The 26,363-nt window shown below is 28.9% G+C and overlaps 2 protein-coding genes across 2 annotated transcripts; one reads left to right on the top strand and one right to left on the bottom strand.

The window, feature by feature from the left end:
- The first annotated feature begins 760 nt into the window (after positions 1-760).
- Positions 761-22,383, top strand: LOC112723278 (uncharacterized). The gene is made up of 5 exons (XM_072206216.1): positions 761-894; positions 6,093-6,356; positions 6,442-6,514; positions 6,846-6,901; positions 21,974-22,383. The coding sequence occupies exons 1-5, from the start codon at positions 761-763 to the stop codon at positions 22,137-22,139; spliced, it is 693 nt and encodes a 230-aa protein (XP_072062317.1). The 3' UTR covers positions 22,140-22,383.
- LOC112723274 (uncharacterized) lies at positions 12,995-13,951 on the bottom strand. Its single transcript, XM_025774589.3, has 2 exons — positions 13,468-13,951; positions 12,995-13,233 (listed from the first exon to the last, which is right to left on the bottom strand). Exons 1-2 carry the CDS (start codon positions 13,949-13,951, stop codon positions 13,115-13,117), a joined length of 603 nt encoding a protein of 200 aa, XP_025630374.1. The 3' UTR covers positions 12,995-13,114.
- Positions 22,384-26,363: the final 3,980 nt, after the last annotated feature.

The raw sequence follows: 26,363 nt of genomic DNA on the forward strand, positions 1-26,363 counted from the left end.
ATAAAAAATTTGAGGTGCACGGACATCCAGCTAACCATGTTGTGGACATAGGAAAAAGATTGTGTACCTGCCAATTTTGGATGCTTACGGGTAAGTTGCTTGTGTATAACACTTGTCTTTATGAATAACAATTACTTCCGTGTGTGCACGCTTGTGCTTCCCTCTCTCGTGTGAATAAGCAGCCAGAGGACTTCTGTCATAGATGGTTAACCATGGCATTATACAGGAAAACTTATAATCACCACATTAATCCAATTCCCGGACAACCACTATGGGAGCAAGCAGAGGATTGGAACAAGCCACACGCCCCTAAAATCAAGACAAAACATGGAAAACTAAAGACAAAGAGGAGGATGGATGCGAATGAGAAGAGTTGTTTTGGAACTAAGAAGCCTAAAGTTGATCCAAAACTGTTGAGTAACACTGAAGACGGTGTACATCTAAAAAGGCAATTGGGGACCTTTACCTGCAGTTTCTGTGGTGAAAAGGGACATACAAAGAGAGGCTACAAAAAGAAGAGGAATGCTGATGTTGCCGCTATTGCCGAGGCGGCTGAGAAGAAGAAGAAAGATGAAGGACATCTGCGCCTGAGCAGCAAGTTGAGCAGCCCCAAGACGATGGTGACCAAGCTGATGTGGAAAGCAATCCCGTAGAGATCGAGATATCTCAACCTATTGCTTCTGACAAAGAGGATTCTCAAAAGATAACTGAAAACTTATATATTCATGCCTTTATTATTTAATTGGATCAATTATCCTTAATGCCAACTTTTTCTCTTATAGGATCCTGGTACGAAAAGGCCTTCGAAGCTGTCACCAAGAAGAAGATCTTCTCTGCTGGCAACCTCACCAACAGTGAACCCCTTGTAGGGTGCATCTTCAGCACAGCAACAAAGTATGCCAACTTGATGAAGTTCATCCCAACGCCAGGATTTAAGCGACCAAGAAATAAGAACTGAAGACTTCAGATAAATCTATTTAGGGGTTTCTATTTTGTGTAATTAGTCTTTTCCAACGGACAATGACTAGATGGTGAATTGTGATCCTTTAGGGTTTTTTTGAGATGTCTTGCTTTTGAGGAAACTATTGATAGCAGCTTCATGTTCCTTGGCTGCCTTTTATCTTTGTCTTTTGTTGTTTTTTTTTTATAAATAATGGAATTTATCTTAATACACTATGCTTTGTGGTTTACCAATCACTTTTGTTGCCTTATTTAGCCTTTACTGATTATGGTTCATTTCATGCACAAACATAAATAATAATATTTTCATAGTTAACAACATTTTCATTCCATCAACAAGCAGATTTTTACATTTGTTGCTAACAGGGAACCCTAAACCACCAATTCATTCATCATTTACAATACAGGATAACTATCAACACTATCAATACAGACACAACTATCACTAACAATTGGGTAATCACTTTTTGCATATGGACATAATTCATCAAATTCCTCCTCATGTGTGGGAGCATTTCCAAGACCAGATTTGTTGGAAATGGATTTAGTTTTTGATGAAGATGCCACAAATTTTATAGAGGAATCATTGAAAACTGCACTTTCCTTGGTTACATAACCTAAACTAGATTTTTCAAACAATGGTGTTTGACTTGCAAGTAATTTGTCCAATTTACTAGAACTTTGAGCAAATTTTGCTAAGTCACCATTCAACCTCTTAATCATTTCATTTAGTCTTGCATTTTCAGCAATAAGTTCATGAGAAGGATCCACAATGTGTTTTCCTTTTAGTTTTTCAAGTTCAGATTTTAGAAATCTGTTTTCTTCAATAATATCCAAAGCACATTCAGTTTCCTTCACCTTTTCTGTCAAAAAATCATTTTTAGCTTTCAATATTTCTTTTTCAGATTTACACTTAGTGTATTTATCCAACAGTTTTGAAGAATTTAGTGTAAGATCATCAATAATAGCATGTAAATCATCTATAGACAAGTCATAATAATTTACCTCATCAAGATGATCATTACCATTTATGAAGCAGATTTTGTCTTCACCTTCAGAATCTTCTTTCTCATTGGAGTCATTCTCAAGCTCCTCCCAAGATGCCATGAGCACTCTTTTCTTTTTTTTCTTCCCTTTGTCCTCCTTCTTGAGTTTTGGATAGTTGAACTTAAAATGTCTAGCCTCCTTGCAATGATGACAAGTCACCTTGCTCAAGTCCTTCTTGTAATCCTTTGAGCTTGAACCCCTATCTTTGCCTTTGTTCTTCATTATCCTTCTAAGTCTCCTAACAAAAAACATAAGTTTATCATCTGAAATATCATCACTAGACTCACTCTCTTTTACTTCTATTTTTTACTTGAGGGCTATTCCCTTTTTCTTTGAGTCCGGATTTGTGTGTGTGGCTTCATAGGCAAGGGGTTTTCCTCTCAGCTCATGATAGGTTATAGGGCTTACGTTATTGCTCTCGACTAGGACAGTGGCAGTAGTTTCCCATTCCTTTGTGAGGCTTCTAAGGAGTTTTCTCACTAGGGTTTGTTCTGAATAGGTTGTTCCCATAGCATCAAGGTTGTTAATTATGATTGAGAATTTCTCAAACACTTCATCAATGCTTTCTCCATCCTTCATATTAAACATCTCGTACTCTTTTCGCAGCATATCAATCCTCGTTTCTTTAACTTGCTTAGTGCCTTCGTGTGTAACCTGGAGTTTCTCCCAGATTTCTTTGGCTGTCTTGCATCTAGACACCTTTTGGTACTCTTCAAAGCTGATAGCACAGTGAAGAAGGTTGATGGCTTTAGCATTCAGTTCCATTTTCTTCTTGTCATCATCATTCCATTCAGCTTCTTCTTTTGGAGTCACCATTCCATCAACACTTATTTTTGTTGGAACTTTAGGACCGTTTACAACAATCCTCCATATGTTGTAGTCAATGAATTGAATGAAAATCCTCATCCTCTCTTTCCAGTAGGCATAGTTCTTCCCGTTGAAGAAGGGTGGCCTGTTGTTTGACTGGCCTTCAGTTAGAGTATAGGCAACTGTGGTTGTGATACCAATTGAAGGTTGTAGAAGGCTCAGAGAAGAGGGGGTTGAATTTATGACCTTCTTTTACTTTAATTAAATAACCTTTTAAAACAAACTTTCAATCTGAATCTGTTTGAACTCGGCAGTGGAAAATTTATGAGACAATTTTATTTTGTCTCATGAATATCAGAAAAGAGAACAGAGCAGGGAAGAGAGAAGCTGACACCATCATGTATTCTGGTTCGGTTGCCTTGTGCAATACAACCTACATCTAGTCTCCACCACAACAGTGGTGGAATTTCCACTATAGTTAAAGTATTACATACACTAATTCCATAAGATTGACACAATCCTTTCACACTCAAGTTCTAACCTAACTTGACTTGGTTATGATAATACCTAACTATACACTCTTAGTGCTCACCCAACTAAGAAAGGGGTACCTCACAGGTACAAGATACAAGACACAAAATCAACCTAAAAAAATCTGAAATCACTCTAGGCTTTTCATATTGTGTATCTCTCTGCCTTTTTCTTTCACTCTTAGGCTCTTTCAATGACTCTCTCATTCAGTCTTTTATCTCAAGAAATTACAGAAAGATAAACATTAAAAAGAGAATTACAATCTGTTAAACATGAAGAAGATTGATGCTTCAACAGCCTCTTTGCTATGTGATGAACCTGATTTGCTTGCCTCTGATTTAGTTCCTCATTCTGGCGGAATGCCCCTTTGACTAGGAAGCACTGTCCAAGTTGATGAACTTCTTCAGAAAACACTCCTCAGAACAAAATCTCAAAACACTGGTTATCTCTCCTTAGCTTCTGAATGATAAAAAATCTTCTTTTGTATCTCATTGCATGTTACTGAGTTGCTCTTTCCTATGTCAATCCTAGAGCAGTGTGCTTCACCAACTCACCATATCACCTTTTCCAGTTAATCCTCAAATTAGGAACTTTAGTTCTGACCTTCTCTTGTTGATCGAAAGCCACAGGACATCAAAACAAAATATTTTCAATGGTAAACCCAGATCTTGGCAATTGAAACACAACTTGGTCCCCAAGACACACTTATGACCGTAGATGCACAACATTGTAGACCAGAGATCATCTTTTCCATGTAACCCAAAAATGGATTGGCAGAATGTTGAAGATGAAGAGAAGAAGATATGATGCATGTATAAGGAAATGAAATCACCTTTCAGCTTCTGACTTCTTGATACAGTTTGATGTGGGTGATTAGATTTTAACCTTTTTGCTTAACCTTCTCTTTCTTGCTTTTTTTGTGAAGAACTTAGGGACTAAGCTTTCTCTTTCTCTCTCTGAGTTCTGACTGAAGAGGAAAAAGTGAATGTTGCTTTACTAAAAGCAAAATGGAGGGATCAGCCTTGAGTGTTATCAAATTGGGCTTGGTTTGGCTCTTTCCTGGTTCAGCCCATTTGAATTCCTTGCTCAATCAATTTGGGCTTTAAGTGAGTTATAGCCCGTTTGTGTTTCTGGTTTGATCTCCATCTTATTGGGCTGCTTCTTTCTTTCTTTTTGGCTTGCAACACTTAACCAAGTTCAATTAAAACTAATTGGGTGTTTAGCCCACTAACAATAATGTTTGTCATCATCAAATTAATTTAATTAATTTCTTAATTCAACAATTGATTTATGGGAGTGACCGAAAGATATTTAGCTTTACAGCTTCAATTTCTCTCTTTCAAGTTCATATAATTTTAGTATTTTAAGTTTTCAATTAATCCAATCGAAAACGGTCAATCAAGTCCGATTTTTAGAACCTTTAAAAATACACACAAAATAACTTGATTTATAATTTAATCCCATTAAAAACTTATGTAAAAATCACATATAATACATCGCTCAACAACATACTAAAAGGTACAAATACTTTAAAGTCTTAAAAGACACAAAAAAAAAAAATACTTCTTTTAACAAAATTTCAATAACTCATAACAGTTGATAGAATGAAAGGTTATATATCAAAGTGATAGATAATATTAAAAATTGCTAATAATATTAATTAATTACGATCGAGTGAAACAAAAAGTGGAAGTAATAAAAAAAATACCATTAAAGATAATTTAAGAAATTGAATATAAAATTAAAAATAATTATTTTTTATCTATTAGAATTATATATGAAAATAACAGTGTTTTGAATATAAATTTTTATCTCCATTTTAAATTAAATACTATTAAAAAATAATAAATAAATTTAATAATGCTTATAAATAGTTAATTTGTAATTAACGTTTAGAAATATTTATCTTTATTTTGTTATACATAATTTTTAAATATATTATTTAATTCAAATTTATAAATTTTATACGTTCTAAAGTTAAATAAATATTAAAATTTTTATATTTGTTTTTAAATATTTTTTATTTTTAATTTTTAAATTATTTTATCAAATTTATAATTTTAAAAATAAAAATATATAAATTAAGCTAGTATATATACAGAAAGAAGAGTAAAGCATAGTTGTAAAAATTGAACCGGACCGGTCGATTCGACCGAAAAACCGATGAACCAGACTCTATACCGGTCTGGTCAAGTATTTGAACCGCACAAGAAATTGAACCGGTCAAACTCGGTGTGAACCGGTGCGAATCGGTCAAAATCGGTGAGGTGGTCTGATCGAACCGTTTGGAAGAAAATATTTCCAAAATGCTTGAGGTAGGGTTCGAACCCCTGCCCTCAAGGAAACCAAAAAGCTCCACAACCACCAAAACACTATGTTTTCTAATAAAATATAAGTAAATTATAATACATATAGATATCTTTTATCAAATTGTTTACTTTTATTTAATTTATTTTAATTTTAATTATAAACTCACTCATTTTTAAATTAATTATATTTTTATTTAACAATAATGATAAACTCACTTATTTTTTATAATTATATAATATCTATTAATATTATTTTTTAATAAATACTTGTAGTATATAATAGTATAAAAGATATAAATTAATTAATAAATTATTAAAATTTAAAAATAATAGTTATTTTAATATAAAAATAAAATAAAAATATTTATGATAGAGTAAAAATAATAAAATATTTATTGTTCATGTTCCATAATATTTTAAAATAACTTGATATTTCAGAAACCCTTACTCAATTGAAACCCTTACTCATTACCCTAACTACGCCGTGAGGCTGTTGTCCTGGTTGGCCTCTGCGACGATCTCCGATCCTCTGGCATTTACTGACGACCTTCTCTGTGACATCTCCTCCGGCATCGATCTCCATCGACGACATCTCCTACAGCGGCGATTTCATCCGGTGTCGTCTCCTGCAGCTTCCTCTCCTTGTCGTCCTCTGTGTCTTCTCTGCCAAAATCGTCAACGCCTTCCTCTTCGACGATCCAGGTTAGCTTCCTTTCCTTCCTTTCCTTCCTTTCCTCTCCTTTCCTTCCTTTTTGATGAGTCTCCCCTTTCCTTCCTTACCATTAAGATCCGCAGCTAGGGATTGCATTCCGCAGGAGAGGAATTCCTTTGTCAACTTCCAAGCCAAAACCGGTGTAGAGGTTCGTTCCTCCTCTTACTGTATCGCAATACATAATTTGGACGTTTTGTCTGATTTTAACTTTTAGGGTTCGGAAGAAACTTTTGAAAGTGACGAGCAATAATTTGATCGAGAAAATAGTTAAATGAAAATAATGCTCCTAAATTGTAGATGGTTATTGAATATCAAATGCTTTGAAGTGGTAAACATTGTGTTTCACTGGTTGATGAATTAGCAAATCACCATTTCTTTTTTGTGCTTGTCATTGTGGGGGAAGAAAAGTATTTTCGAATGGTTATTGGGTTGATGAGTTTATCACATTGGCAAGAATAAGATTGTTTTTGATATTGCAGAATGCAGAACTGTGTCTGGTGTTGCTGGACCGTTGGATACTCTTGATAAAGTTAAGGTAATGACTAGTTTTGATGCTATGCTTATTGCATATTCTAGAATTTTGAACTTTTCTCAATGAAACAAGTGTATTAAAGATTAAAATTATAATTTTAAATTATTTTGTTAAAATTAATTTAAATTATAATAATTTGATTAATAAAAATATAATATGTTATGTATTATTTGTTTTTCTTAATCTAGTGTTAAATATATTAACTCTAAAATAGTTATTAATTGGTTTTAGTAATCTACTTTCTTCAATAAATCAAACATATATACTCAATGTGACCATAAATAACTTAATAATACTTAGACCCACCAACAAATTTTTATATGTTGTTTTACTGTCAAGTAAGGACATATCAAAATTAGCTCAAAACAAATAATAAATTATTAGAAAATTCTAATGCACAAAATTCTCTAATAAACAATAAATAATTTAAATTTACTAAAAAATAACTCAACACTTTTCTTTGATGCCTGCAAAACATATACCTGAAATAATATTATATCAATGTTAGTATACAGTTTTACAATCATCGAGCGTATTTACTATACATGACTCCTTCTTAAAAGTTATTCTACACACGTGTGCAGTCGGAAGATAAATGACTGGACTTTATTTTATTTTTGTAAATTATTATAATTATGCATTATTCATTAAAGAGGAGTGCTAGGGGCCAGCAACTTTTGGTATTTGTAGCCATCAAATAGCCATCAATGATGGTTTTAATGGTGTGAGATTTCATCCAATGGCTCACTTTTTCTTGTTGGTTACAGGCTGGCAAGAATTTGAAAAAGTTGCTGGCCCCTAGACTTTTTCTTCATTAAATGCTAATTGTAATATTGTAATATAATTATTAATAAAGATATTTTTCTAAAATAAATTTAGAAGAGAGAATAGTACTTTTATTTTGGAAGAAAAATGAATTCATGAGGAATAGACACCTCACTTTTGTTAGTTGATAATGTATTAAATATTGATTTTATATAATTATAATAAAAATATTTCTCTAAATTAGTATAATCATGCATTATTCGTTAAATGTTAATTGTAATATAATTATAATAAATATATTTTTCTAAAATAAATTTAGAAAAAAAATAGTGATTTCATTTTAGAGAAAAAATGAATTCATGAACACCTCACTTTTATTAGTTGGAGAAAAAATTCAATTTTAGTATATTTTGTCATTATTATACATTTTTCTCTAATCATATATCCACTGTTTTCTTTTCTTTATTTCAGCATTTTGAACTTGGGTTTAACTTCTCGTAGTTCTCACTTCTCAGTCATTCTATTAGATGTAGTTGATAGCTATTGAAATTCTTCGATTAATATATTATTATATGATAGAATTAATATGAGTATATTTTATTATTAAATAAACAAAGTTAATATAAAATAAAATTATACATAAAAAAAGCAAAAAAATAAAATTAAAATAGCAAAAGTGATAAAAAGATTATTTTTGTAATTTTATTTTGTCATTTTTATGTATAGAAGATTAGAAAATAGTAAAATTTTAACTAAATTAATTTATATTTGTTGTATTCAATTTAAATAAGTAATAAATTATCTTATTTTAATGTATTCCTTAAATTTATATATCATAAAAATTAAATCAAATAATTAATATACATAATTTTAAATTGTGTGATACTTAAATATCTATTCAAATCAATTAGTTGATATAATTAATTCATCATAATGAATTGTCTTTAATGAGTTAAACAAAATAAAGCAGAAGCATACTACGTTTATTCTTTCATTAAAGGTAAAAATTCGATTTTTATATAATAGAATAGATAGAATAGATAATATAATAGATGACGAGAAAGAGAAAGATAAACATTTTAGATCCTAAGTTGTTTCATTTGGATGTTGCAATGTGGGTATGATATTATTTTACTTATTCTACCCTATGGACCCTTTTGTAATTTTATTTCAATATCAATGGAATTTCACTACCTTTGAGTACTAAATTAAAATTCAAAATGAAACCGAAAAAAAAGTAAGGAGTATAAAATTATTGATTGAAAAACACTCTAAATAATAAAAAGCCAAATTAACTTTAATATTAAATTCATTAATACGATTTTAATTTTATATAATAGTTAGATAATAGATTAGTAAAAGCAAAGGGAAGAATGGCTTTAATTAGTATTTGATAAAATATTCATTTAGAATAATTAAAAAATATAAAATTATGATATTATTAAAAATACTACATTTTTATGTTAAAAAATTATATTTAAATAAAATATTTATAAAATATAAAATTTAGAGTCACATAGCTTCATGAACATTAATCATTAATCAATTATGAACTAACATAAAATTATAATATAATTTATTTATGAAAAAATAATCAATAATTAATATTAATAAATATAAAAATCATCCAAATACTTTGATTAAAAGTATGAGTGGTTAATTATTATTCATTATTAATATTATTTTATTCATAACAAAAGCTGAAATATAATTATTCAAATTTAGATTTTAGAAAAATAAACGTATAAGTAACAAATGATCTATTTTATCATGTATATTATAAATTAATGAACTAAACTAACTGATATAATCAATTATAATTAATTAATTGGTATAAATTGTAATAAATTATATGATATTTAAAAAGAAAATAAAATAAATAAAAAAATAAAAAGAAATAGAAGAATAGAAGACTATAATAAAATAAATCAAATGTGAGTTTTTTTATTTTTTTACAAATTTTATATCACATCCGCTTCAATAATAATAAATAAAAATACATCAACTTAATATCTAAGAGAAAATGATGAGATAAAATCATAATACAATTATAAAATAAAAGCTTAAATTAAACCATAATATCATTGCACAACACAAATTGAAAGTAATTTCACATTATAATATACCACACAAATTGGTAAATGACTTAAGCTTAATTATGGATATTTTTTATTTATGCATACATGATAACATATCATATATTGCTCTGAATGATGAGCACAGGAGTTGAAGAGTGTGTGCTGATTTGTGTCATTGATAGTTGCCTTCTTGTGACGACGCCTCATAGGAAGAAAAAGAATTGTTGTAAAAGCTACTCAATGAAAGAGTAATTAGTAAATGAATGATATTTTCTTCTAGCATATATGGTCTTTTATAGTGGTAAAATAAAAATTGAAGGAATAAAATTTTGTATTTTTATATTAGAAATAGAATTTGATATTTATCCTAATAAAATTAAATAACTAATTAGTTATATTTAAATAAATAAAATAAATTAAATAAAAATATTTTTAAGAATTAATCAAATCAATTAGTCAATACAAATAATTAGTATAATTAATTTTATTTGATTTATTGAATTCAAAAAATAAATTAGAAAATAATTGATTGAATTAATTAGTTGATATAATTAATTTATTATAATTGATTGGATTTAATGAATTAAAAAAAAATAAATAGGAAAACATAGGAGACAATGATTTTTTTAACTAAATTAATATGTATTTATTGTATTTAATTAGTATAAATAACAAATCATCTACGCTATTATGTACCTTATAAATTAATGAATTAAAATAATTGATATAATAAATTACAATTATTTGATTGGTATAAATTATAATAAATCGTGTGATATTTAAATACCTAATCAAATCAATTAGTTGATATAATTAATTTACTGTAATAAATTGTATTCAATGAGTTATAAAAAATAAATTAAGAAACATGTTAAGAAGTATGCCACGTCCATCATGAAGTGCAGAAATTCAATTTTTATATAATAAAAATATACATTCTTATTCTTATATATGTTATAGAAATATATTTTCATTCCATTAACTTGCTTATTTTTTTTTAACTTGCCACATATATTCAGCATGGAATTTTAATTTTTCTAAATAAATTTAGAAGAGAGAATAATACTTTCATTTTGGAGAGAAAATAAATTCATGAAGAATTGACACCTCGCTTTTATTAGTTGATAATGTATTAAATATTAATTTTATATAATTATAATAAATATATTTTTCTAGATTAGTATAATCATACATTATTCATTAAATGTTAACTGTAATATAAAAAATACAATTTATGAAAAATTGACACCTCACTTCAATTGGTTAGGAAAAAATACAACTTTAGTATATTAGGTAGAAGTATATTATTATTATTATTATTATTATTATTAAAATGATTAAAAATATTTCCGATTGATAATTGATAAGTAGTTTAATAATGTATTAAATATGAATTTTATATAATTATAATAAAGATATTTTTCTAAATTAGTATAATTATGCATTATTCATTAAATGCATTTATTTTTGAGGGAAAATGAATTCATGAGGAATTCACACCTCACTCTCATTAGTTGAGAAAAAATCCAATTTTAATATATTAAGTAGATTATATAAATAGAAATACTTGCTAAGTGTAACACCCTAACTTTTAGCACGTCATGATCGTACCAAAAGTAAGGAGTTACTAACCTGTTCTCCTTATTTACTATTTAATATTGAGCCTTTAGGTCGATATCGCATTTCAGTTTATAAGAAAATACCAGAAAAATTATTTGTAGTAATTAAAATCACACAATTATTAATAATAATAAATGCTATACAATTAGATTCAATGTAAAACTCAAATGCAATACCTATCCCTCCGGATAAAATAAAAACCCTAAAACAACAAGGACGAGGGAACTCTATAAAAATAACAGGAATCACAAGTAAATCTACTAATCGTCTGCAGCTTCTTACTGAATCTCCGAACCTGTGTCACTGAAAGGGTGGAAGATTTGGGGTGAGAACAAAACCACTAGTTCTCAGTAGGGAATGGAAATGCCGTAAAAGTAATGAATTTAATGCAAATAATTAACTTACTTAGTAAAACTATTTTGTTAAACTTTTGAAAATACTTTTATTTCTACTTTAAATAAATAATTACTTTTCTTTAAATTTCTAAACTCAAAACAAATTTTAAATATAAAACTAGTCACATTTTCTGTCTCTCAGCACATAGTTAATCCTCAGTCAAATGTCAACTCGTAATCACTTTAATACACTCACAAACAAGTAGTGCAAGCAAGAGATTCAATTCAATGTACAAGCAAGTCACAACAAGACAAACAGTACAATCACAAAGTAATAAGACAAGCAAGCGCAATCAAATGCAAATGTGCAAACAACATGATGCATGTCTATCTCTAACGCAGGCCATGAGCTCATGTGTCGGTTGCCTACCCGCTCCCGACATTACCCGGGCACGAGTCCCAGATATGATTTTCCAAATGCATCAGTGTGCTTATAAGTCGTACGGCCAGGCCGCATCAGTGTGACTTTTCAAATCAATAAGCGTACATCTGGAAAACAGTTCTCAGTGTGTGGGCGTTCCCACTTTACATTTGGCACTAAGGCCCAAACAATGTCACATCTGCTCTCCTGTGGCAGACACTGCATTAATTAATATATTCTTTAAATCCTTGTTCTCTGCTCTCCTGTGGCAGAGATTCCTTTTCTTAATAAACCGAGCTCAAATCTTTACTTAAAACAAAATCTCTCCTTAAAAGATTTGGTTTAAAACATTATATTTTTCTTAATAAATCAAACTTTAAAATAAAGTACCCTGAGCATTTTAAATTGGGACATGTCGCACCTTTATCATCCAGAAACCTCAACCAGGTCCTCAACCATCAACATTAGTGGACGTATCGACCCCTGTGACCGGTTGCCAACAGGTTGCCTGGATGACGTGTCAGGTGGAGGCTGAGTTGTCAAATGCAGGTGCCACGTGTCACTAGAAGTTGTTGCAGGGACTAAAAACCCCCTCCCTGCCCAAACTGTTCTCAGCCCCACCGGCAACACCCTCCACTCACCATCCCTCCCCAGCACTCCTCCACCGCCGCCACCACTACAACCGCCTCACAACCTTCGCAACTCATGCGAGTCCTTCACCTCTTCTTCTTCCTCCACAACCTCCCAAAGCTTCACCCAATGGAGGTTCTCTCTCCCGACAACACCTTCCACCACCACTACCACTACTCTTTCGCCACAACAACCACCACCAACGCCACCACCGCTTCTACTTCCCAACAATTTTGAAGAACTCTTTCACCTCTCCGAGCTTCAACTCACAACCGGCTCCGAATCCGGAGCCGGTTGTCTGTGGTGTAGACAAAATGGAAGCATCTTCTTTATTAAGCCTTGAATGCAAAAGCACAAAATAGACTTTCTAGAAGTAACTTTCACTCATATGGCAAGGACAGAGTTCAATTATGAGTGCATTCAATCTAGGAATAAGTCTCTCAATTGCCACCGCATGCTCTTGTTGTGCATCGGACATGTCAAAATCTACAGGTACAATGAGGCAAGAGATGCAATCAGAAATCCCAAAATTCACCATTATAAAACACTGAAGCTTGTATGATGACCAGCAGAATTGAATTTAATTAAAATGATCACCTAAGATTAAGATTCACAACAAAAATGACTATAAGCAAGAACAAAATTGGAAAACGAAATGATGAACCAGCGATCTAATGCATTTCTTCGTTTTTTTTTATTTAATTTCAAAAAGGAGGTTACCTTGAGGATCGTCTTCCTCGTCAATAGGAAAATCGAGCCAGGTCTCGGGATGCATAGCGATATTGAAGGCGAAGGACAAAACCTCGTCGGTGATCCCAACGGCTCGTTCAGGAGCGTATTCCTCCAATTCAGGTCGGTGGTTCCCTCCGAAATCGGATCCGATGGGTTTAGGATCAGGTTGGTCGACGTCGGAATAATCGGGCCGAGAATGATCGGGAATAGAGTCTTGGTAGAGGTCGTGAGAATGGGGAGATGAAGGGTTGGAATTGGAAGGTGCAGGAGGAGCGAGGAAACTAGCCATTCCCCATAATTGACGAGTTAAGGTTTGTTTGATTTCATCAAGATCCTCTTTGACTCCACGGCCTTGGCCTTGATCCTCTTCGTCTTCGTCGTCTTCTGGTTCCGATCCATGCACATTATCATGATGTTCATGTGGTTGGCTTGTGGGAGAAACAGCTGGAGGGAGTAGAAGCGGTGGTGGCATTGGTGGTGGTTGTTGTGGCGGAGGAGTAGTGGTAGTGGTGGTGGAAGGTGTTGTCGGGAGAGAGAACCTTCATTGGGTGAAACTTTGGGAGGTTGTGGAGTAAGAAAAAGAGGTGGAGGACTCGCATGAATTGCGAAGGTTGTGCGGCGGTTGTAGTGGTTGCGGCGGTGGCGGTGGTGGAGGAGTGCTGGGGAGGAATGGTGAGTGGAGGGTGTTGCCGGTGGGGCTGAGAACAGTTTGGGCAGGGAGGGGGTTTTTAGTCCCTGCAACAACTTCTAGTGACACGTGGCACCTGCATTTGACAACTCAGCCTCCACCTGACACGTCATCCAGGCAACCTGTTGGCAACCGGTCACAGGGGTCGATACGTCCACTAATGTTGATGGTTGAGGACCTGGTTGAGGTTTCTGGATGATAAAGGTGCGACATGTCCCAATTTAAAATGCTCAGGGGCCGGAAAGGGTATTTACCCTATTTTAAATAATTTAATTTTCTAAAATCAAACCTTTTAAAATAACTTTTCAAATAAAACCTCAGATTTTATAAAATTTTGGCAGCACTTCCCCTAAAACTCGGGGTTAGCCACCCTTTTTCGGGTCCCAACTGAACCATTTTCAACCTCTTTTCAATCAAGAAATCAAATACATATTCAGATATGCATCAAATTCAGTCACAAACACAATTCAAGCTCATCATTCAGTCATTTCAAACAATCATAAATTATTTACAAATATCCACTATACTTCCATGACATTCATAGTTTAAAAACAGTTAATTTCAAAACAAAAATTTCCTACTTTCGTATGAAATCAAAATTATCGAAGGCTCCGGAGAAGCTTTCTGACCGAGCTGCTGAAGGAGAAAGCGTCAGAAATCGTCTGTGCTTCCTAGAACTCCAGTTAACCGAACTCAAGGGATAGAGGAGCTACGTTACCGTCGACTTCCACCGGACAAAAGTAACGCCAACACGTAGAGAAGAAGGATACGAACACTTTTATCGGATTAGATTTTTTATTGGAGTTATAGATCGCAAGAAATCGAAACTAGAAGATTAGAGATTTTTCACGGTTCTCTCTTGCAAAGCTTCGGTCTCTCTCTTATTTCCTTTGATTATGGTTCGGTGACAAGAAGAAATAATGAAGCAAAAATTGATAATGATGTTTAATGACTAACATAATATGTGTCAAATTTATAAATTATATGTATGCATACTAAGCCACGTTGGTGGCTTTCTTCCTTTCCCAGATGGCATTCGGCCAAGGGATATAATGGAAGCTAGGATAATGATAACGATAATGATAATAATAATGATAATAATTAAATTAAATTTTATTTTATTAAATAAATTTTCGAAAATTTGGGGTCTTACATCCTACCCCACTTATAAAAATTTTCGTCTTCGAAAATTGATATAAGATAGAAAAGGTCTGCATCAACTTCACTTTCAAACGTCAAAAAAGGAAAGAAAAAGATTTGGCATGTCCAGTTCATGTGAAGGAAATCATATCTTATAAATGACAAGATATGGTCGGGAGTTATTCAAAACATATCTCAAGAAAGAAGTTCGAAACAAAAATTTCTCTGCAAGCAAGGAAGGAAGAGATTCACATTAGCACGAATAAGGATTATGCGTTGAAACGGAGCTAACCCCTAAACTTAACTTCTAACGTTCCCAAAACCCACGATTTACGTTACCTATTACTTCTATCTCGTCTATGATAATCCATTAGTGTTTCCATATACATGAATCATTAGTATTAATTTGGCCAAACCTAATACCATGAGAGATGCAACGGTCGACTAACAGCATTAATCAATAGACAATCATGCATTTGAAATTCAAACTCTTGTCAGTGGGACAAGTCCTACTGCATGACAAACACTCAAAGTATGCAGTAAAGCATAGTCAGTCCATTCCCAAGACTCTAACAGGAACGAACAGCTCTGATACCATAATGTAACACCCTAACTTTTAGCACGTCATGATCGTACCAAAAGTAAGGAGTTACTAACCTGTTCTCCTTATTTACTATTTAATATTGAGCCTTTAGGTCGATATCGCATTTCAGTTTATAAGAAAATACCAGAAAAATTATTTGTAGTAATTAAAATCACACAATTATTAATAATAATAAATGCTATACAATTAGATTCAATGTAAAACTCAAATACAATACCTATCCCTCCGGATAAAATAAAAACCCTAAAACAACAAGGACGAGGGAACTCTATAAAAATAACAGGAATCACAAGTAAATCTACTAATCGTCTGCAGCTTCTTACTGAATCTCCGAACCTGTGTCACTGAAAGGGTGGAAGATTTGGGGTGAGAACAAAACCACTAGTTCTCAGTAGGGAATGGGAATGCCATAAAAATAATGAATTTAATGCAAATAATTAACTTACTTAGTAAAACTATTTTGTTAAACTTTTGAAAATACTTTTATTTCTACTTTAAATAAATAATTACTTTTCTTTAAATTTCTAAACTCAACAAATTTTAAATATAAAACTAGTCACATTTTCTGTCTCTCAGCACATAGTTAATCCTCAGTCAAATGTCAACTCGTAATCACTTTAATACACTCACAAACAAGTAGTGCAAGCAAGAGATTCAATTCAAAGTACAAGCAAGTCACAACAAGACAAACAGTACAATCACAACGTAATAAGACAAGCAAGCGCAATCAAATGCAAATGTGCAAACAACATGATGCATGTCTATCCCTAACGCAGGCCATGAGCTCATGTGTCGGTTGCCTACCCGCTCCCGACATTACCCGGGCACGAGTCCCAGATATGGTTTTCCAGATGCATCAGTGTGCTTATAAGTCGTACGGCCAGGCCGCATCAGTGTGACTTTCCAAATCAATAAGCGTACATCTAGAAAACAGTTCTCAGTGTGTGGGCGTCTCCACTTTACATTTGGCACTAAGGCCCAAACAATGTCACATCTGCTCTCCTGTGGCAGACACTGCATTAATTAATATATTCTTTAAATCCTTGTTCTCTGCTCTCCTGTGGCAGAGATTCCTTTTCTTAATAAACCGAGCTCAAATCTTTACTTAAAACAAAATCTCTCCTTAAAAGATTGGGTTTAAAACATTATATTTTTCTTAATAAATCAAACTTTAAAATAAAGTAAATCTTTTCTTAACTAAATATATTTTAAATAATTTAATTTTCTAAAATCAAACCTTTTAAAATAACTTTTCAAATAAAACCTCAGATTTTATAAAATTTTGGCAGCACTTCCCCTAAAACTCGGGGTTAGCCACCCTTTTTCGGGTCCCAACTGAACCATTTTCAACCTCTTTTCAATCAAGAAATCAAATACATATTCAGATATGCATCAAATTCAGTCACAAACACAATTCAAGCTCATCATTCAGTCATTTCAAACAAGCATAAATTATTTATAAATACCCACTAGACTTCCTTGACATTCATAGTTTAAAAACAGTTAATTTCAAAACAAAAATCCCCTACCTTCGTATGAAATCAAAATTATCGAAAGCTCCGGAGAAGCTTTTTGACCGAGCTGCTGAAGGAGAAAGCGTCAAAAATCGTCTGTGCTTCCTAGAACTCTAGTTAACCGAACTCAAGGGATAGAGGAGCTACGTCACCGTCGACTTCCACCGGACAAAAGTAACGCCAACACGTAGAGGAAAATGATACGAACACTTTTATCGAATTATATTTTTTATTGGAGTTATAGATGGCAAGAAATCGAAACTAGAAGATTAGAGAACGGTTCTCTCTTAGTTCTCTATCTCTTGCAAAGCTTCGGTCTCTCTCTTATTTCCTTTGATTATGGTTCGGCGACAAGAAGAAATAATGAAGCAAAAATTGATAATGACGTTTAATGACTAACATAATGTGTCAAATTTATAAATTATATGTATGCATACTAAGCCACGTTGGTGGCTTTCTTCCTTTCCGAGATGGCATTCGGCCAAGGGATATAATGGAAGCTAGGATAATAATAATAATAATAATAATAATAATAATAATAATAATAATAATAATAACTAAATTAAATTTTATTTTATTAAATAAATTTTCGAAAATTTGGGGTCTTACACTAAGTATATATAAAAGAGGAGATATATAATTATATATAACCTAATTGCTATATATGTAACAGATATAAATTGTTATAATTATAGAAACTTACTATAATTATATTAAATTAAATTATGAATATAAATAAATAAAAGTGATAATAATTAATATTTTTTTTTTACATTTAATATTTACCGTAAATATAAAAAATATTGAGAAAAAAAGTAGATATTGACTTTATTTTATTTTATTTTATGTCATGGATTTCTTTACTAAAATTAATGGAGAAAAAAATCTTTATAATTATATATCAATTTTAATCACAATAAATAAGATGAATCGGTTGAGCAACTAATAAATTTAACGGGTAAATGTTATTTTCCATTTATGAAAAAATGAAGTAACATGCATGCGTATATTAATATAGGAATAATATATATTCACAGTTTTAAAATCTTCAAAAATATTTGATTGTATTATCCTTCAAACCAAAAAATCTATCCTTTATTTTTATTAAATATTTATATTAATTCAATTAGATGATTATTTTAATAAAAGAAAAGATTATTATTATTATTATTATTATTGAATAATAACGATAATTATCGTTATTAATATATATATATATATATATATATATATATATATATATATATATATATATTGTTGCTTCTACAATCGTGTAATAATATTTTCTTTCATTTGTTAACTAATTAAATTTGGTTATTTATATTAAATATATTTAATAATTACTAAAAATTAATCATATAATTATCATTATTAATAATCAATTTATATTTCTCTAAAATATAATTTTCTATCTTATTATTATTATTATTATTATTATTATTATTATTATTATTATTATTATTATTATTATTATTATTATTATTATTATTATTATTATTATTATTATTATTATTATATAGGTCACCATTAAGATAATAACTTGTCACTAATAAAATTTTAGGATAATGAATAAAAAATAGAATTATATCAATATAATTAAAATAGTTAAAATATTTTTGATTGATAATTAGGTTAATAATGCATTAATTATTGATTTTATATAATTATAATAGAAATATTTTTCTAAATTAGTATAATTATAAATTATCCATTAAATGCTAAGTATAATATTGTTATATAATTATAATTAAGATAATTTTCTGAAATAAATTTAAAAGAGATTAGTATAATTATAATAAAGAGATTATCTTAAATTAGTATAATTATGTATCATTCATTAAATATTAATTATAATATAATTATATCAATTAAAGATAATTTTTAAAAATAAATTTAAAGAGAGAAATAGTGCAATCATTTTGGAGGAAAAATGAATTCATGAGAAAATGACACATCACCATCATAAGTTGGGAGAAAACCCAATTTTAGTATACTAAGGAGATTGGTATAAATTATAATAAATTATATAACATTTAAATAGAAAATAAAAATAAATAGAATAGATAGAAGACTACAATAAAATATATTGAATATGAGAGTTTTTTTTTTGTACATTTCATATCACATCCGTTTCAATAATAATAATAAATAAAAATACGTCAACTTGATATCTAAGAAAAAAGGGATAAGTATGATTTTGGTCCCTAAAGTAGAGGCTGAAAATTTATTTCGTCCCCCAACTTTTTTTCGCTCTAAAATGGTCCCCAAGGTTTCAGTTTGTTTTAAAATCGTCCTTTTTACCAATTTCATTTTTTTTATTACCAAACTACTCTTTATTAAAAAAATTATAAAATAAAATAAATATAAAATAAATTAAAAAAAAAAGAAAGGGATAGATACGGGGTGGGGAAAGAAAGAAAAGGGATGGGGGGGAGAAAAAGGGGGCAGGGGGAAGGGGAAGGGAAGGGGACCGCCGCCCGCCGCCCGCCGCCTTGCCGCCCTGCACCGCACCACCTTCTTCTTCTTCTTTTTCTTCTCTCCTCGCCGCCGCCACCGGTCTTTCTTACCGCCGCCGCCACCGCTCTGCTCCTCGGGGAAAGGGGGAAGGAAACGCGAAGGGAGAAGAGGGGGAGGGGGGTTTCGGGACGGGAAGAAGAGGGGGAAGGGGAAGGGTCCTCGCCGCCGCCACCGGTTTTCACGGACGCCGCCGCTCTTCGCTGCCGCCGCCACCGCTGCTCCTCGCCGGTTTCTAGTTTCTTGTGGTTTCTTCTAGTTCTGCTGCTTCTGCACATGATTATCAATCTGGTTTCTGTGTTGTTGTTCTTTTGATTCCATTATGATTATCGTTTTTCTGATTTTGGGTTCTGAGTTTTGACGATGACCATGATTTTGAGTTCTGAGTTTTGATCCCATTATTATTGTTCTTCTATTGTTGTTTGTTTGAGTTCAGATGATTCTGAGTTTTATTGTTGTTTGTTTGAGTTCAGATTATGATTTTCTGAGTTTTGATGATGATGATTTTTCTGAGTTCTGAGTTCATTGGTGTTGCTTCTGCTTCTGTTTTGCTTCAGCTTCTGGGTTCAGCTTTGGCTTCTGGGTTCAGCTTTGCTTGCTGCTGTTCTTCCGCTTCTACTTGTTGTTCTTCTGATTTTCAATTTTGTTTATGGTTCTGATGATAATGATAATGACCATGATGATAATGGTGGTGGTGGTGGGTTCTTCTGATTTCAATTTTGTCATTGTTGTTGTTGTTATCTATTGTTGGCTGTTTTTTTTTTTTTCTGGGTTTGTGCATCTGGTTCTGCTTCCGTTAATGTTGAAGAAGAAGAAGAAGAGGAGGAAGAAGATGGGAGGGGAGGGGAGGGGAGGGTATTTTCGTCCGAAGGACGATTTTAAAGCAAACTGAAACCTTGGGGACCATTTTAGAGCGAAAAAAAGTTGGGGGACGAAATAAATTTTCAACCTCTACTTTGGGGACCAAAATCATACTTATCCCAAGAAAAAATGATGAGATAAAATCATAATACAGTTCTAAAGTAAAAGCTTAAATTAGAACATAATATCATTACACAATACATATTGAAAGTAATTTCACACTACAATATACCACAAACAGGTAAATGACTTAAATTTAAATACGAAACATTTTTTATTTATGCATACACGATAACACCATGGTCTATAAATACCTCATAGATAACATATCTTATATAGCTCCGAATGATGAGCACGAAAGTTGGAGAGTGTGGTAGTTTGTGTCCACGATAGTTGCCTTCTTGCAATGACGTCTCATAGGAAGAAAAAGAATTGTTGTAAAAGCTATCAAATGAAAGAGTAATTAGTAAACGAATGATATTTTCTTCTAGCATACATGGTCTTTTATAGTGGTAAAATAAAAATGGAAGGAATTAAATTTTATATTTCTATATTAGGAATAGAATTTGATATTTATCCTAATAAAATTATTATCTACTTAATATACTAAAACTGGGTTTTCCCCCAACTAATGAAAGTGAGGTGTCACTTTCTCGTGAACCCATTTTTCCTCCAAAATGAATGCATTTAATGAATAATGCATAATTATACTAATTTAGGAAAATATCTTTATTATAATTATATAAAATTAATATTTAATGCATTATTAAACTACTTACCAATTATTAATAAAAAATATTTTTAATTATTTTAAAGAATAGTGCATAATTATACTAATTTAGGAAAATATCTTTTATAATTATATAAAATTAATATTTAATGCATTATTAATCTAATTATCAATCGAAAATATTTTTAAACATTTTAATTATATTCATTTTAATTATATTGATATCCTTCTAATTCTTATTCATTATCCAATGATTTTATTAGTGGCAAGTTGTTAACCCATTTATATTGATAATAATAATTTTATTAGGATAAATATCAAATTCTATTCCTAATATAGAAATATAAAATTTAATTCCTTCCATTTTTATTTTACCACTATAAAAGACCATGTATGCTAGAAGAAATTATCATTCGTTTACTAATTACTCTTTCATTTGATAGCTTTTACAACAATTCTTTTTCTTCCTATGAGACGTCATTGCAAGAAGGCAACTATCGTGGACACAAACTACCACACTCTCCAACTTTCGTGCTCATCATTCGGAGCTATATAAGATATGTTATCTATGAAGTATTTATAGACCATGGTGTTATCGTGTATGCATAAATAAAAAATGTTTCGTATTTAAATTTAAGTCATTTACCTGTTTGTGGTATATTGTAGTGTGAAATTAATTTCAATATGTATTGTGTAATGATATTATGTTCTAATTTAAGCTTTTACTTTAGAACTGTATTATGATTTTATCTCATCATTTTTTCTTAGATATCAAGTTGACGTATTTTTATTTATTATTATTATTGAAACGGATGTGATATGAAATGTACAAAAAAAAAACTCTCACATTCAATTTATTTTATTGTAGTCTTCTATCTATTCTATTTATTTTTATTTTCTTTTTAAATGTTATATAATTTATTATAATTTATACCAATCTCCTTAGTATACTAAAATTGGGTTTTCTCCCAACTTATGATGGTAATGTGTCATTTTCTCATGAATTCATTTTCCCTTCAAAATGATTGCACTATTTCTCTCTTTAAATTTATTTTTAAAAATTATCTTTAATTGATATAATTATATTATAATTAGTATTTAATGAATGATACATAATTACACTAATTTAAGATAATCTCTTTATTATAATTATACTAATCTCTTTTAAATTTATTTCAGAAAATTATCTTAATTATAATTATATAACAATATTATACTTAGCATTTAATGGATAATTTATAATTATACTAATTTAGAAAAATATTTCTATTATAATTATATAAAATCAATAATTAATGTATTATTAACCTAATTATCAATAAAAAATATTTTAACTATTTTAATTATATTGATATAATTCAATTTTTTATTCATTATCCTAAAATTTTATTAGTGACAAGTTATTATCTTTATGGTGACCTATATAATAATAATAATAATAATAATAATAATAATAATAATAATAATAATAATAATAATAATAATAATAATAATAATAAGATAGAAAATTATATTTTAGAGAAATATAAATTGATTATTAATAATTGGTTATTAATAATGATAATTATATGATTAATTTTTAGTAATTATTAAATATATTTAATATAAATAACCAAATTTAATTAGTTAACAAATGAAAGAAAATATTATTACACGATTGTAGAAGCAACAAAATATATATATATATATATATATATATATATATATATATTAATAACGATAATTATCGTTATTATTCAATAATAATAATAATAATAATAATCTTTTCTTTTATTAAAACAATCATCTAATTGAATTAATATAAATATTTAATAAAATAAAGGATGGATTTTTTGGTCTGAAGGATAATACAATCAAATATTCTTGAAGATTTTAAAGCTGTGAGTATATATTATTCCTATATTAATATACGCATGCATGTTACCTCACTTTTTCATAAATGAAAAATAACATTTACCCGTTAAATTTATTAGTTGCTCAACCGATTCATCTTATTTATTGTGATTAAAATTGATATATAATTATAAAGATTTTTTTCCTCTATTAATTTTAGTAAAGAAATCCATGACGTAAAATAAAATAAAATAAAGTCAATATCTACTTTTTTTCTCAATATTTTTTATATTTACGGTAAATATTAAATGTAAAAAAGAAAAAATAATATTAATTATTATCACTTTTATTTATTTATATTCATAATTAAATTTAATATAATTATAGTAAGTTTCTATAATTATAACAATTTATATCTGTTACATATATAGCAATTAGGTTATATATAATTATATATCTCCTCTTTTATATATACTTAGCAAGTATTTCTATTTATATAATCTACTTAATATATTAAAATTAGATTTTTTCTCAACTAATGAGAGTGAGGTGTGAATTCCTCATGAATTCATTTTCCCTCAAAAATAAATGCATTTAATGAATAATGCATAATTATACTAATTTAGAAAAATATCTTTATTATAATTATATAAAATTCATATTTAATACATTATTAAACTACTTATCAATTATCAATCGGAAATATTTTTAATCATTTTAAAAATAATAATAATAATAATAATAATAATAATAATAATAATAATAATAATAATAATATACTTCTACTTAATATACTAACGTATTTTTTCCTAACCAATTGAAGTGAGGTGTCAATTTTTCATAAATTGTATTTTTTATATTACAGTTAACATTTAATGAATAATGTATGATTATACTAATCTAGAAAAATATATTTATTATAATTATATAAAATTAATATTTAATACATTATCAACTAATAAAAGCGAGGTGTCAATTCTTCATTAATTTATTTTCTCTCCAAAATGAAAGTATTATTCTCTCTTCTAAATTTATTTAGAAAAATTAAAATTTCATGCTGAATATATGTGGCAAGTTAAAAAAAATAAGCAAGTTAATGGAATGAAAATATATTTCTATAACATATATAAGAATAAGAATGTATATTTTTATTATATAAAAATTGAATTTCTGCACTTCATGATGGACGTGGCATACTTCTTAACATGTTTCTTAATTTATTTTTTATAACTCATTGAATACAATTTATTACAGTAAATTAATTATATCAACTAATTGATTTGATTAGGTATTTAAATATCACACGATTTATTATAATTTATACCAATCAAATAATTGTAATTTATTATATCAATTATTTTAATTCAATAATTTATAAGGTACATAATAACGTAGATGATTTGTTATTTATACTAATTAAATACAATAAATACATATTAATTTAGTTAAAAAAATTATTGTCTCCTATGTTTTCCTATTTATTTTTTTTAATTCATTAAATCCAATCAATTATAATAAATTAATTATATCAACTAATTAATTCAATCAATTATTTTCTAATTTATTTTTTGAATTCAATAAATCAAATAAAATTAATTATACTAATTATTTGTATTGACTAATTGATTTGATTAATTCTTAAAAATATTTTTATTTAATTTATTTTATTTATTTAAATATAACTAATTAGTTATTTAATTTTATTAGGATAAATATCAAATTCTATTTTTAATATAAAAATACAAAATTTTATTCCTTCAATTTTTATTTTACCACTATAAAAGACCATATATGCTAGAAGAAAATATCATTCATTTACTAATTACTCTTTCATTGAGTAGCTTTTACAACAATTCTTTTTCTTCCTATGAGGCGTCGTCACAAGAAGGCAACTATCAATGACACAAATCAGCACACACTCTTCAACTCCTGTGCTCATCATTCAGAGCAATATATGATATGTTATCATGTATGCATAAATAAAAAATATCCATAATTAAGCTTAAGTCATTTACCAATTTGTGTGGTATATTATAATGTGAAATTACTTTCAATTTGTGTTGTGCAATGATATTATGTTTTAATTTAAGCTTTTATTTTAGAATTGTGTTATGATTTTATCTCATCATTTTCTCTTAGATATTAAGTTGATGAATTTTTATTTATTATTATTGAAGCGGATGTGATATAAAATTTGTAAAAAAATAAAAAACTCACATTCGATTTATTTTATTGTAGTCCTCTATTCTTCTATTTCTTTTTATTTTTTATTTATTTTATTTTCTTTTTAAATATCATATAATTTATTACAATTTATACCAATTAATTAATTATAATTGATTATATCAGTTAGTTTAGTTCATTAATTTATAATATACATGATAAAATAGATCATTTGTTACTTATACGTTTATTTTTCTAAAATCTAAATTTGAATAATTATATTTCAGTTTTTGTTATGAACAAAATATTATTAATAATGAATAATAATTAATCACTCATACTTTTAATCAAAGTATTTGGATGATTTTTATATTTATTAATATTAATTATTGATTATTTTTTCATAAATAAATTATATTATAATTTTATGTTAGTTCATAATTGATTAATGAGTAATGTTCATGAAGCTATGTTACTCTAAATTTTATATTTTATAAATATTTTATTTAAATATAATTTTTTAACATAAAAATGTAGTATTTTTAATAATATCATAATTTTATATTTTTTAATTATTCTAAATGAATATTTTATCAAATACTAATTAAAGCCATTCTTCCCTTTGCTTTTACTAATCTATTATCTAACTATTATATAAAATTAAAATCGTATTAATGAATTTAATATTAAAGTTAATTTGGCTTTTTATTATTTAGAGTATTTTTCAATCAATAATTTTATACTGCTTACTTTTTTTTCGGTTTCATTTTGAATTTTAATTTATTACTCAAAGGTAGTGAAATTCCATTGATACTGAAATAAAATTACAAAAGGGTC

The sequence above is a fragment of the Arachis hypogaea genome, chromosome 11, assembly GCF_003086295.3.
Source record: "Arachis hypogaea cultivar Tifrunner chromosome 11, arahy.Tifrunner.gnm2.J5K5, whole genome shotgun sequence".
Lineage (NCBI taxonomy): Eukaryota > Viridiplantae > Streptophyta > Magnoliopsida > Fabales > Fabaceae > Arachis > Arachis hypogaea.

Excerpts from the sequence above, each read along its gene's own strand:
- LOC112723274 (XM_025774589.3), bottom strand. The coding sequence starts at position 13,951 with ATGCCACCACCGCTTCTACTCCCTCCAGCTGTTTCTCCCACAAGCCAA. Across the intron at positions 13,234-13,467 it reads CGAGGAAGACGATCCTCAAG|ATTTTGACATGTCCGATGCA; the intron begins GTAACCTCCTTT and ends TTGTACCTGTAG.
- LOC112723278 (XM_072206216.1), top strand. The coding sequence starts at position 761 with ATGCCAACTTTTTCTCTTATAGGATCCTGGTACGAAAAGGCCTTCGAA. Across the intron at positions 6,357-6,441 it reads CTTCCTCTTCGACGATCCAG|ATCCGCAGCTAGGGATTGCA; the intron begins GTTAGCTTCCTT and ends CTTACCATTAAG. Across the intron at positions 6,515-6,845 it reads AAGCCAAAACCGGTGTAGAG|AATGCAGAACTGTGTCTGGT; the intron begins GTTCGTTCCTCC and ends TTGATATTGCAG.